Source organism: Plodia interpunctella, chromosome 20 (assembly GCF_027563975.2).
Source record: "Plodia interpunctella isolate USDA-ARS_2022_Savannah chromosome 20, ilPloInte3.2, whole genome shotgun sequence".
Taxonomy (NCBI): domain Eukaryota; kingdom Metazoa; phylum Arthropoda; class Insecta; order Lepidoptera; family Pyralidae; genus Plodia; species Plodia interpunctella.
In genome coordinates this window covers 3275223-3289275 of record NC_071313.1, presented here as the reverse complement: position 1 = coordinate 3289275, position 14053 = coordinate 3275223, and the positions used below count along the sequence as shown (strand labels likewise).

At 38.2% G+C, this 14053-nt stretch overlaps 1 protein-coding gene across 1 annotated transcript; it reads right to left on the bottom strand.

Annotated features, from left to right (window-relative positions):
* Positions 1–1674: 1674 nt before the first annotated feature.
* Positions 1675–12502, bottom strand: l(1)G0020 (lethal (1) G0020). The gene is made up of 19 exons (XM_053760552.2): positions 12281–12502; positions 12095–12189; positions 11532–11691; positions 10801–10937; positions 10323–10485; positions 9831–9973; positions 9442–9718; positions 8614–8829; positions 8351–8447; positions 7630–7760; positions 7242–7387; positions 6333–6480; positions 5280–5419; positions 4612–4749; positions 3960–4156; positions 3150–3319; positions 2547–2789; positions 1911–2050; positions 1675–1799 (listed from the first exon to the last, which is right to left on the bottom strand). The coding sequence occupies exons 1-19, from the start codon at positions 12386–12388 to the stop codon at positions 1700–1702; spliced, it is 2949 nt and encodes a 982-aa protein (XP_053616527.1). The 5' UTR covers positions 12389–12502; the 3' UTR covers positions 1675–1699.
* Between the last annotated feature and the right edge of the window lie 1551 nt (positions 12503–14053).

Genomic DNA, 14053 nt, shown 5'->3' with positions numbered 1-14053 from the left:
TGTGGTTGTTGTTGCGTCACAATGGCGTACTGTGATTGGTTCGATGCGTCTCACTTCGAATCGACTCGATGGTGAGATGTAAATAGCAAACTCCCTCTGACACCATCTTTACTCCATATAACGAAACCGAAACCATCGTGCGAGAGAGACAAAACATTTTAACACTTGTGTCATTGCTATGTAATACGGATACGAAATAGAATGAATTAGCAGACTGTCCCGATTAGTTGTCTTCAACTGTCAGAATTAGAGTAAGATGAAGTGCCAAGAGTCGCGAATCTTTCAAGTGCAATTTGCTCTCAATTACTATGTATTTCTTCCCGCGGACCCAGCGAGGTCGCTAAGCACGTCTCGTCTCGCTTAGCCAAATGATTACCACAGGATATCTTTAATCATGCAATCTTCAGGTCAATATACCGTTCATTAGTGTTTAAATAAATTTATTTTAATATATGTTTTACACATAGTTGTATACTTAATGGTACAACTTCACAAGTGTTCACTCTGTTGAAATATTTGTTTTTCTGTTCTCACAATATGAGTAAAGATATCCTGTTAAAACAAAGTGAGAAATAGTGTGTAAATTAAACGAAATCGCATAATGTTTATTATAATAGCGCTAAAATTAATGATATTCTAAATTATGTTTTGTAGTGGATGTTTTTATTATATTAGAATAATGAGTAATGCGTTAATTAGTGTGAAACTGGTCGTGGTTTGCTGTAAATCTGTTGTTAAGAGATGAAAGCGAGTGTTGGTACGATTTTGATGGATTTTCACTAGAATCAAGCGCCAAAATCGGGCCAACACAGTACGTCGGGCCTTGCCGTCTGGCGTTATGGTCTTACATAACGGTAGAGCGTGTTAATATAAGAAAAAAACAAATTATAGTATAAAATTGTTTACCAAAAGTCCGGCAGAGGACGCTAGACGAAAATATTATTTTTCTTAGATCACATTATATTGTAATAAAATGGTAAAGTATTGGATATGAGCGGTGCGGGCGCGGCATGAAAAAAAATGATATTTTTTTATTGCGCACGCGCCGGCGCGCCGGCATCGCCCCATATTTGTTATGTTTAAGAGGAATTACCTATTGTCTATTCCAAGGGTTGAATAACTACCAACACTTTTTTATATTACAATAATTATAGAAATTATTATTGAATTTGGTGTTTTTTTTCTACTTTCGTATGATGACAAAAATGATAAATTTATTTGTATCTACAAATCAGGAGTGGGGTGTTGTAATAAGATATCCATACTCCATATCCGCTCCAGTGAGATGTCGTACAAGGTGACTAAGATATATGAACAGTTTTGACAGCTGATAGGCAACAATAACATTACCAAAGACGGTTGATGTCAGGCAGGCGGCCGGAGGTAAAAATACAGCCGTATCTTTAAAGTTGTAGTACCTACTTATTTACTTTTTGCGCTGACCCCGAGCTTCGTGACCTCACAGTCTAGAATGAAACCTGACACACGTGAGTATGAGAGAATAGAAAAATCAAGCAGTGGTTGGCATATCAAGTTACCCTGCACAGAACCCTATGCGTGGTAATAGAGGCGAATTTTAGGTAGGTTGATGTGCTGTTTACACAAACTTTAGAAGAAAAACTTTTTTACAGGCAGCTAAGATGGAGTTGAGTTTAAATAAATAATAACATGAAGTGATAATTATTCAACAATTTATTATCTAATTCCGGACGTGTTTCTTTTTCTTCTTAGCCTTGTTGTTGTGTGCTTCTATCAAGTCATCGATCTCTTTGCTGTCTTCTCCGAGGCGCTTCTCACCGCTGCAACAAATTCTAAGTATTATTCTGTATTCTTTTTTCAAATTAAAAATTCTTTATTCAACTAGGATGATATAAATCACTTATTGACAGTTCACGAGAAGGAAATTTTACCTCTTGACGGAGACGAGGTGTTTCTGCTTGGAGCCCGCGAGCGCCTGCCCCCACTCCATGTCGGAGCCCTTGATGCGGTACTGCGCTAGGTCCTCCCCCATCAAGCGAGATAATTCTTTCCGCTGCTTTCGCTCTAATTCCTGCAAAATCATTCATTCATTTGGAAATTAACGACCTGCCCCGGCTAGGGGTATATAGACGGAATCAATTGTCGAAATAACAGAGAAAATTGCATCAAAATCCGTTGCGTGTTTTAAAAGAAGAAAACTTTAAAACAGACCAACGCGGAGGGCGACTTTCTTTTGTATAATGTAGTGAAGAGTAGAAAGTCTTTTTCTAATTAACACTTTCGCGGACAAACCATAATAGAAAACGCAAATCATTTTATATAATTTCGTCTAAGCGTTTTCCCGATTTCTTCCGCCTTTGCGTATAGCAGAAATCTGTGCCACAAGTGTATGCACCAACCCAAATTAGGAATATAAAATGAGCCAACAACATAGACCCATCTATACCATGTTACATTAATCAAATTATTTTTTTTTATGCTCAAAACAAACTACAATAAAATAAATCAAGTCATTTATTCTTAAACCAAACTATAGGTACAACACACAAAGCACAAATAAACATTACCTTAGCCGCTTTATTCAGCTCCTCACTGAGACTCTGTTTCACCACACCCGCGCTCAAGTCCGAACTCTTCTCATCTATGCCTATCTCTTTCGCGACGGAGTCTTCTAGAATAGCGTTTATACAAGAGTTGATCTTCTTGCACGCCTCATAGAACTTGGCCAATATCTGAGATCCAGGCAGACCCAGCTCCGACGATATGTCGTCTACATCCTTCATTTGGAAGCCCATTGCTATGAATATCACCTGGTGATAGAAATCGGGTTTCAATATATTTTTTTTCAGAAAATTTTAATTTTTGACACTAACCTTTATTATCCTTTGAGAGATCTTGTCTCAACGCGAGTCAAAAAAATAATATCGGTGTAGTAAACCGTTGATGAGCTTCCTCGTTGGTTCGATTCTCACGAAGTTCATTTCATTTCTCCAAATAAAAAAAAAAGATTTAATACAAATTTTGCCATCATATATAAAATCACAATCGAACGCATCAATACATCAAACTTTAATTATGTGACTTTTTGAATTATTCGACTTCGCAAAATTTTGGAGAATACTAAGCTCAAGGTTCTAGGTGAAAATAATATGATTTGTGGAAAAACGTACCTGCTGGATGACGTCCAGCCTGACATTGGCCGTAGTATGGAACACAATCTGCGCAAGCGGCGCTAACAAATCAGTGATGAGCCTGTAGTCCGCCTGCTGCCGACAGTACGCTTCTAATCGGGACTGATCGTGGTTAGACAGGTGTTGGGCGATCAGCTCTTTGGTCAGCACTGGAAATCGAGAAAATTTATTTTTCGAGTCTCGAGTATAGTCCGTCTTTAACAACGAATTAATTTAACAACCAGAACGCAAAATCCTTTCCAAATCTTTGTGATAAAACCTTTAATTTGATAGACATGGAAATGCGTCCTGCTGTTTGGAAGATATGAGGTAATAAAGAATATTACATAAAATAAATATATTTAAATATAAATAAATAAATAAAATATATATAAATATATCAGGACAAATCACACAGATTGAGCTAGCCCCAAAGTAAGTTCGAGACTTGTGTTATGGGATACTAACTCAACGATACTATATTTTATAACATATACATATAGATAAACATCCAAGACAAAAGAGAAAGATCATTTTCCATCATGACCCAACTGGAGATCGAACCCGGGACCTCTCGGTTCAGAGGCAAGCACTTTACCACTGCGCCATCGAGGTCGCCAATACATACACATGATAATAGATGGTCTGTCTTGCTTGAATCATGTATCATACATAAAAATGTAAAATGGTAAACCGATATGTTAATTCAAAAATAATTCGCAAAAATTCGTTGAATTCGCAAAAAATTAAACTTTGAATTTCAGATTCATAGTCCGAGAACTAATAAAAACAAAAAACCTAACAACTAACCAGGTTTATCGATAGCGACGTTGTCGTTGACCAGCGTGGAGAGTGCCAAGGAGGCTGGCAGCCTCCTCAGAGTCCTCGCCAGCAGCCTGGACAGCCGCAAGCGGAAGTCGGCGCTGTAGGCCGCGAGCCACGGCGCCTTGTGAAGTGACCGTAACATTAGGCAAGAGTGTTCGCCTGTTAGATCGTTTGTTTTTTGGCTGAAAGAAAAAAAAATTGCAAAAAAAAGAACTGTATATACTTTTTATAAAAAAAGGACTGTACAAATTTTTAACAATAAAAATAAACTATTTTATCGAATAAAGGAGTATTCTCATTTATTATGCTATATAGCATGGTACAACAGCACATCAACCTACCCAAATTTATTGCAAACTCGCCGCTATTACCGCGCCATAGAGGCCATACAACAATATATCGAAAAAAATATTAATTTATACCAGCTCATACAATTAATAATATGATAATAAAATGTATATATATTTTCGTCCTAAAACTATATTTACATTAATGCAATAATTAAAGCGACGTAATAATTTTCAAAACATTTTTTTTGCTATCCATAAAACTCTCATTCTCACATCTCGCTCTCAAAGTCATACTCATACGTACACAGTAAAAAATTAAACATATATTTAATCAACAAAACTGTTACCTTAAATAAACGGGTACATATTTCTGAGATTTCCAAAACTTGAGTAACTCCTCCGTGAGTCCGAAACTAGTTCCGATGTAGTCGAGGTGCTCCGCTCTCATTTCCGATAACCGTTTTAGAAGGGTTGGTGGTTTCGCCCTGGAAATAATAAAATTCTTAGTATGAAGAAAGCCGGCGGCAGCCTGAGTCAGATTGGTATACAAACTTACGGCCAGGCCGAGTAAGATTTGAATCTGGGACCTCTCGATCTCGGGCGGTCTAAAACACTGGACCACCACCGCTTTCAGCAACAAATTAGATGACCTCGGGTCTTTTAGCTATATTTATCTTTAACTATAACTAGTGGCCCGCCCAGGTTCGCTCGAGTAAAACCAGAAAAAAAACTAGCCTATGTCACTCTTGAAATTTTGTCAAAGTCAAATTTCATCAAAATGGGCCCAGTAGTTTTTGAATTTATAAAAAAAAAGGAAATACACAAATGACGTGTTAACAAACGTTTTTCAGTCTGATGAGCATCTTCTCTATAGGTATCATTACGCTTTGTCTGTACAGTTAAATTTCTCTAATAAAATTGACTCCTTACCAAAATGTGTTCGGCCACGCGAACGAAGTCGCGGGCATCGGCTAGTATTAGAATAATTAGAATAATGAAGTTTGAATACACTGACCTTGGCACTATAGTCTCAGTGTGCAGCGTCCCGGAGTTAGTGTTGATGTTGTCTTCATCGTCGTCCGCCTCGTCCAGGCACGGGATGGCGCCGCTGTAGTACGCTGCTAGTTGTTGCAGGGCCCGCTTGCCGTAGCCCATCTGGTGGGACAAATGTTCAATTTATTATTATTTATTAAAATAAATAAATAACTTATTTATAAAAACAAATACTCTTTTGTATCATTGATATATTTCTGATTTTCCGGGTCTTGGATGTTTATCTATATACAACGACACTATAAATATAGTATCGTTGAGTTAGTATCCCATAACACAAGTCTCGAACTTACTTTGGGGCTAGCTCAATATGTGTGATTTGTCCTAATATATTTATTTAAACAAATATTAATAACGGCCCGGCCCGGCTGATAAAACCATAATGAAAACACGTAAACCTTCTTCAGAAATCATATATAAAAAAAACCGTTGCGTAACTCTAAAGATCTAAGCATAATGACAAACAGCGGGAAGCGTGTTTTACTAATATTATAAATGGGAAAGTAAATAAAAAAAATATGTGTGTATATTTGTTACTCTTTCACGCAAAATTTATTGGACGAATCGTTATAAAATTTGGCTCACGGGTAATATTCATAACCAGTAATAACGCATAGGGCACTTTTTATGCCGAAATTATGCCGAATATATGTACAAATAGTAACTTTGTACATATATAATGTGTTACTTAGAAGAGGAAGAAATAAAAGTAAATTGCGTTGCTCTGAAAGAGGAGGTTACTTTTATTTCTTTCTCTTCTAAGTAACACATTATAAAACAACATTTAAAGCTATTATTCTCCTATTTGAATCTAAATCTAAATCTAATATTAATAAGAGGGAATATTTATTTTAAAAAAAGGAAAATATCACCTATCATTGTTCATTTACTAACATGAAGTTTTGTCATGTCATAAACAAAAATAAATCTTAAGATTGGATTTATTCTTACACATATATTTTTTGTTTAGTTTCAATTAAACAGATGTAATTCTATAAAAATAGCGTTAACCTACCCGCTGGTAAGAGGGGTGTGTAGCGATCCTGACGACCCTGGCCCCGGATAGTTTTGGGAAGTCCCGGTCCCCGAACTGCTCACACACGTTCCAGGGGATGAGGTCCCCGGCCGCCTTGCGACCGCGGCCCAGGCTGGCGCTCACTGATCTGGAAGATTTCACATTTCATCCTCGTAAAGCGGCGGTGGTGTAATGGTTAACACGCCCGCCTGAGGATCGAAAGGTCTCAAGTTCGTATCCTACTCGTGCCATATGAGTTTGCATACCAATCTCACTCATATATAGTAGTTTTCATTGACCACCGCTTGCTTCCGGTGAAGGAAAACATCGTGAGGAAACCTGCACACCGGTTGACAGTTAAGTTCCCTATACGTGTATGCGACCACCTGCCACTAGATGGCGGTAAGTAGTAATAAAAGTCATGACTTGAATAAAATCTGACACCAGTGTTAGCAATAATACACTCGATATGATGATGATGATCCTAGTAAAGTTTCATACGATTGGATGTCATAAAATAAATAAATCACTTTATTGTCATCTTAGTAATACAATACTTTAACGTCCTATTGTTAGCATAGACACCTATAAAACAATATTAGGTGGAGGTCGCCGTATAAAAGGACTGTCGCCAGCTACTCGTTTCCATTCGTGCGGCGGCGCTCCTGGGGTGAACATCGTAATCGACTCGACGTGTCTCGTGAGTGATATCGTTTTTATTTTTTTTTTTGGTTACTTTGTTCCGTGATTATTTTCCTGAAACTATTATTTGTATTAAGAGTAATTAAAATTTAGTTTGGTTGAATTGTTTTTATTTTAACCCACTTCTGTGAGCTAAAATTATATAATATGGCGCTATAACCGTGAACGCATCACGCAAATATGAAAGAGAGACTAAATTGGACTCACTTTTCTGATATACTGCCTTCCAAACACATCTGTATCACGCAGAGTACTTCCGGCATAGAGGTGGCGTTGGGCGGCGTCGGCGCAAGAAGTACGAACAAACAGTGCGCAGGCGCATCCGCCAGCAGCTGGATGTCGTTTGGACTGTTCTGAGATAAGAAGCATATGGAGCGAAATAAAATCATAAAATCTGCTAAACGCGCAAATGTGTAAAAGTAAATCAAGGGAAATAGCTATACGCTGGAGATTCGTCGGTAGGCTGTCAACCGAATTGAATATTACGATTTATTTTTTAAGCTGACCGCGCGCTTCGTGACGTCACAACGAATGGATCACTTGAAGATGAGTGAAAAAGCCACAGTGCTCAGTTAGGACTGGTTGCTATATTTACCTTATAATGGCTGGCGACCAGAATGGCTACCAGCCGATGTAGGAACGCTTCAGCCGCCTTGTGGTAGCAGAACAGCGCGTCTCTGTTCACGCGGAATAACTCGCAGGCAGCGGGCGGCGGCGCTCCCACTCCTATCCAATTGGATAATGTAACGATTTCAACAAAAGCCAAAAGTGAGATTGTATGGATAATTGAATGTGCTTATCTCTGAAACTACTTACTAAAATTGAAAATTTCTTTCTACAATTAAAATCATTGTTACCCACTAGCGATTGTCTTTTTGTTATTGTTAACTAGCTGCGCCCTGGGGCTTCGCATCTGTGGGAATTTCGGGATAAAAAGTACCTTATGTGTTATTCCAGGTTATATTTCATAACAATACGTCCAGCAGATTTTGCGTGAAAGATTAACAAACACACATATATCCTCACAAACTCTCGCATTTATAATATTAGTAGGATTAAGGTTTGCTCTCATTATAGCCTGATGGGAAGCAAAGATGAGGTCTAGAGTGGTACACGCAAGCTCAAAAAAGGTCGTACAATCTTGCCTTGAAGTGTTTTATTTTACTATATTTTACTGTAGGTACTAAAGTAAATACAGGTATTTTTGTCCAAACACTAGTTATTTTACTGGCTCTCACACAAGGAGTAACGTTCCTCAGGTGTGTGCTTTGTGGTCGACATTCCAATGTCGACCACAAAGTCTGAATATTAATTACCTACTGAAGGAGTGGGCGCTTCCAGACAAAGCAGGGAGTTGAGCCACGATTCTATCGGGTCGCCGCTGCGGTATCTAATAGGTTCTTCTAATTTTATCTGAAAAATAAAACACATTGTTACAAATATAACAATATATAACTCTTTACAAATGAAGTGGTAAGATACGACACTTTGCGCATGAGCCGGTAGAAAACATTAAGGCGAGGCAATTTCAACCACGGCCGTTGCTAGAGAGAGACAGTGATACATTGGTTTCACTCACCGGCGGCGGCGCGTTGTGTTTGGTCTGCAGTTGAGCGAAGAGTTTCAACGAGAGCGCCCGTCCCGTGCCCTCGTACCCGGACACTGTCGACGACAGCAGCGCCAGGGGGGCGCGGGCGGCGGCGGCCGACACGTGCGGGAGCGGGATTGCTGCCGCCTCGTCCACGAGGACCAGGTCCGCGGCTGACAGGAGCGAGTGGTCGTCCGGTGTTATGTACTGGTATTGTTACATGAGAATAGCACAATTGTAATTAAAAACAAGGAAGATTTACGATGACGGCTAGCGTACCCAAATGAGATAGAAGATTTCCGTAAAATTTCCCGGTCCATCTAATACAAGCGGCAGATTGAGCCTTGTAAAACGGCACAAGGTGAGGGACGAAAGATATTAGCACTCTGTGCCGTTTAATCTCATATATTTCTAATACTAGTACGAGCGAAATGAAAGATATGACGATGAGGTCTATCAGTTCTCTATGTCTACGAATCTTATACTTTATCCTAATGTCAAAGACGAGAAATAAAAAATACTAAATTATTCCATAAATAAAATCTATTAAAGTGACATTTGGTTATCGTTTTTTAAGAAGAATGAATAATAATGTATACATTTTATTTTTTACATAGGCATAACTATTTTTATGACCGAAACACTAAACAAAAATAATGAAGAGAAGTCTTATTGGTATTTCCGATGCACCACTCGTCTGCTTCAGCCCCGCGTACCTTCACAACTTTTGTTGGAGAATTGGTAATAAGTCTTATCCCCTTTGCTTTTGATTTAAAATGAAGAATCTAAAAATGCAAGGTATCGAAGTTTATTAATTACCTGTACAGTCTGCCTCGAATTCCTGGAAACATTGATCCTCACGATCGCCTTCTTAAAATCCGGGTTCGTTGACCTCACAATGTTGTAATCTATGTGTTCCTGATACAGACACGCGTCTAACCCTTTGAGAACAAACTCGAAGAGAGTTATCAAGTTTTCCGGGTGGGGGGAGGTGACGTAAATGTTGACGTAGCCGAGAGCGACCGAGGCCGCCACGGCGAGGCCGAGGCACGCGGACTTGCCTCGACCTCGAGCCGCCGTGAGGCAGTGAGGAGGCCTGGAAAGTACAAGATTTGGTAGTACGAATTAAACTGTAGCGCAATAATGTAGCATACTTTCATATTAACATAGATATGATTAGCATTGGTAGATCATGAATGAAGAAGTACCTGCTTTGCTTATCAGCGAGTGTGTTTATAAGAGCCACTAATGCGGTCGCCTGGTCGTATGTGCGACAGAGAGCTACTAGAGGCCCGGCGGGCGGAGAGTCGGAGAGAGACGACACTAGTTCTGTCAGCTTCGGATTCACTCGCTGTAACGATATTAATAGGAACAACGTAAAGATTTTGGAGTTTTTTTAAATGTTTATTAAGACTGGGCCAAGTCGCGAACTGGGCCAGCAGTAGTTTTAGAAATTCCTTTCATTTATTAGCATAAACCAAGCAAGTGACACTATAAATCATGCTATCTTTGTACGTGTTTTCTATGTGCAATAAATCTACTAATTTTTAATTAATTATTACAAACTCCTTAAACTATTAAAATACATTATTTTGTGTATCATAATCCTGTGTTTTTTTTTAGTTTTAGCTATTAATAAAAATAAATTGATATCAATACGGCGGTGACGCTAGTGAAGAAGCGCCTTCTTAAGTACTCACCTCAGGGACGGCATCAACAGGCTCCACCTGAGCAGTCTTGGAAGATATCGGCAGCACGGTGAGGTTATCATCCAAAATCAGGCAGCGAGGGTTGTCTGCCAGAGACAGGAGAAATCTCTCGTTGAATCTATTCACTACTGTGTCGTGCGCTTCTGTCTTGAATCTAGTGAAAAATTATACAAGTTTTACAATGAATTTAAAAATATTGTTTGCATTTCTTAAATAGTACCACTCCATATGTTCCCGTGGATGTCGTACGAGGCGACTAAGGAACACCTAGGCTGGGCAGCTGTTGCTTAACAAAGGCATTCATTTAATTTATAAAAATATTTGTTGCACCAGAAGGTTGAGTTGTGGGTATTTGAGAGTAAAAAGTACCTTTTTTAATCTCATAAAAATCTATTTGTAGTTTTCTGATAATAAACATCCAAACATTCTCACAATAATAATACCAGGTTCTTGAAGTAGAGAACTTTACCTGGAATGCACATCCATAGTGATTGAATGCAGTTGTCTTAAAGAATCCATAGTTTTGAGCAGGAATATAATAAGTCCACCACCCTCTACTGTTTCTATTGTACGTGCCATCAAATTGGGTGTGAGAGCTTCAAAATCCTGTTGATAAATGAGATGATGTTCAGAACTCAGTGTAAAGTAGGAAATTTTTTTATTCTAAAGATTTTTTAATATTTTATTTTAAAGTATTAAAATTAAATTATTTTATTATATTTTTTAATTAAAATTATATTAAGGTATTTTAAAAGAATGAAATATATTGACTATTGGACTTTTTAACCAAATCCTACTAAAATTGCATACTTTTGGGATAAAAAGCCCCCTATGTGGAAAGTTTCCCACCATTCGTCAATATATACATATTGGTGTTATGGCACATAAAAACAGTATCTGAGATAGATATAGGTACTGTTTTTATGTGCCATATAGATATTGTATACAACACATACACATTGTTTCACACACAAACAAAAGCCGTTTGTGTGTGAAAACATAACAAACATACAAAATTTTGCTTATTATATATATTAATATTAGTGGGTTGTGCATCTACACAAATCGTTAAAATTAATAGTGTAAAATATAGGTGTGTAAGTAGGTATTATGAACAAATCTGGCTTTAAATATTAAATTTATATCGTGTACTATACAAAAATAATTTATTCATTCAAAAATACCAATTAATAGACTAACCTGTAATACACACACTCCATATGTCTGTCCGAGCATAGCATGGCTCTCAGAGTAGTACCGTCCGTGTATAGTTGTCGCAACTCTGAATGCATCAAACAAAGACTCTTCCGACACCTCTAATTTACCTGCTGCTATTTTCTTCGCCCTTTTCCTTCCATGACTGCAAATATTATATCATTATTATATTACAAATCATTAGGACTTGAAGTTGCTAAATCCCCACAAAAGTATACATGTATCCATAATATAGTAGGTAGCAATGTCCCAGGGCTTCACTATTACAGGAACCTATTACTCAAGAATATTATAGCTTCCTACTGGTGAAAGAATTTTGGAATTTGGTTTCAAAGAACCCTTCGGTTAGAGTTTACAAAAGGGTGCACTTACAGGTACACTTTTTGGGACATAGAAAAATTTAGATGATTGTTTTAATGTCTTAAGCCTAGTGGTGATATGTATGTGTATTGATATGTATTACTATATGTTTAAATATTATTACTATATTTTAGTACCTATCTACTATTTGATAACATTTCATTGCTTTACTCTAAGATAATACTTACTTGCTGATGGCTTCATCTTTGTTTTTGTAGCACCATAAAACTGAAGGTCGCGCTTTTACTGTAGACTTCACCAGCATATCATACAATATGGGAACCTATAATATACAAAAGCAAGGCATTTTGCCATCAAATTGATTTTAACAAACTAAAAGTGTAGAATATAGTAAGTAATAAGTTGAAACTCACCTGGTCTCTACTTTTGTCACCCACAAGTAAAAACATGGTACGGTGTCTTAGTTTTACACCATTTTCAATCATGACTCGTATACGGTTATCAATTTTCTTTTTAACCATTTTGAAAGAGTTTCTTTTTTAATATTATTTAACAATAACAAAATAATGCGGTTATATATATGTTTATAACCTCAGCATAGCTTATAACCTAAAACATGCCCGAAGGAATTGGACGATATGACGTTAATGACAGTGACAAACTTATGACTATGGGGGACTGGATAAAAAAACCTTATTTAAAAGAAGGCTTCAATTCACACTATAAGTAACGTTATATCCGAAAAGTTACATCTGGTAACGTTATGAAAGGTATCAATAACTCCTTATTTGTATCTCTCTCTGATCTCAGCATTATCCCGATTTCTTGCTCTGGCGTTAAGCATCTCCGCACCGTCGTCGTCGGCATCCCTATTTGTTAGACCAATAAATGCCATGAAGTTAAACAATAACATTGAACTTAATATATTATTACGTCAACTAGTACTTATTTATATACATATTTCCGAAATAAGTGTTACATCATCACAATTGATAATTTGTAAAAAAAAAATGATTCTGATGGATACTTTAAAAACTCGAAAATATACGAGAGTTGATAATTTAAGCCAGAAGAGATGTTTTAGTTCCCAAAGTTTTTCCCAAAATTTGGTGAAATAATATAATTGCGGAAGATATTTTACTTACATTTTTGTGAAATTTTCAAATAATATTTTTTCATTATTTACTCCTATTATTTATTCATACATTTTATATGAATTAAAAAAGTATACACTGATTATCAAAAAATAATGTTTACCTACTTCGATGAAACTTAATAGAAGTTATTTTTTTATGAATTAAAATAGGTAATTTATATTATGCAATGACAATACGCGAAGAAAGGTTGATTTTGGTGGTTTTGGTGTATATTGCAGGAAAAGAATACATTGCATTTTTTTTGCAATCTTGTAGCGGGAGCTAGGTGATTATGCTCGACCGCCACAAAGGGAAGATCTTCCCGCCAGGCTAGGTGTTGCGCCTGGGGAACCGCACGGCTCCGACGGTGTCATGTCGGAGGTTGTATTTATGCTTCCAATCGAAAACGCACTGTCTGCGCGGTCTAGGCTTGTTAGCTGTCCATAGTGAGTCGACCGTTGTGCCATCTGTCCGTAGTGTCCTGGATCACTTGTGTGGCTTGTTATTAGTTGCGTTTGGTCGGCTTTTTACATCTGCGCCGTTGTGCATGTGGGCGTGGTAGATGTCGCCACATTACTCCCCCCCAAGACCGAAGGTCTGATGAAGTCTTGATGTGCAGTCTGTGCTTCTCGTGTGTGCCATGTTACTCGATGTCCCAGTGAGTCGGGATGCGTAGGTTGAGCTCGTAGTCTGCGGTGAGTCGAGACTGTCGTGAGCGGAATATGACTTGTTGGCACCGGTCCCTACATGGCTGCCACGCCGGTGAGTGCGCGCGTCCAGACGTGGGCTGCAGGGTGCGTCGGCGTCGATGAAGTCGAAGAGAGTTGCGGGTGCCAGAACCAGGAAGCGCGTTGCGTCGGCTGCGATGGTCCTGTAGATGCCCTTGAAGATGAGTGATGGCTTGCTGCTGCGAGTGACTGTTTGCTGCTGACTTGAGACCAATGAGGGTGCGAGGAGTGATGGTGAAGATTGGAGAGTACGACGTTGGCGATGGCTGCTTCAATCACGTCGGGTGTGATGATGACGAAGGCTGCTTTCAATCACGTCGGG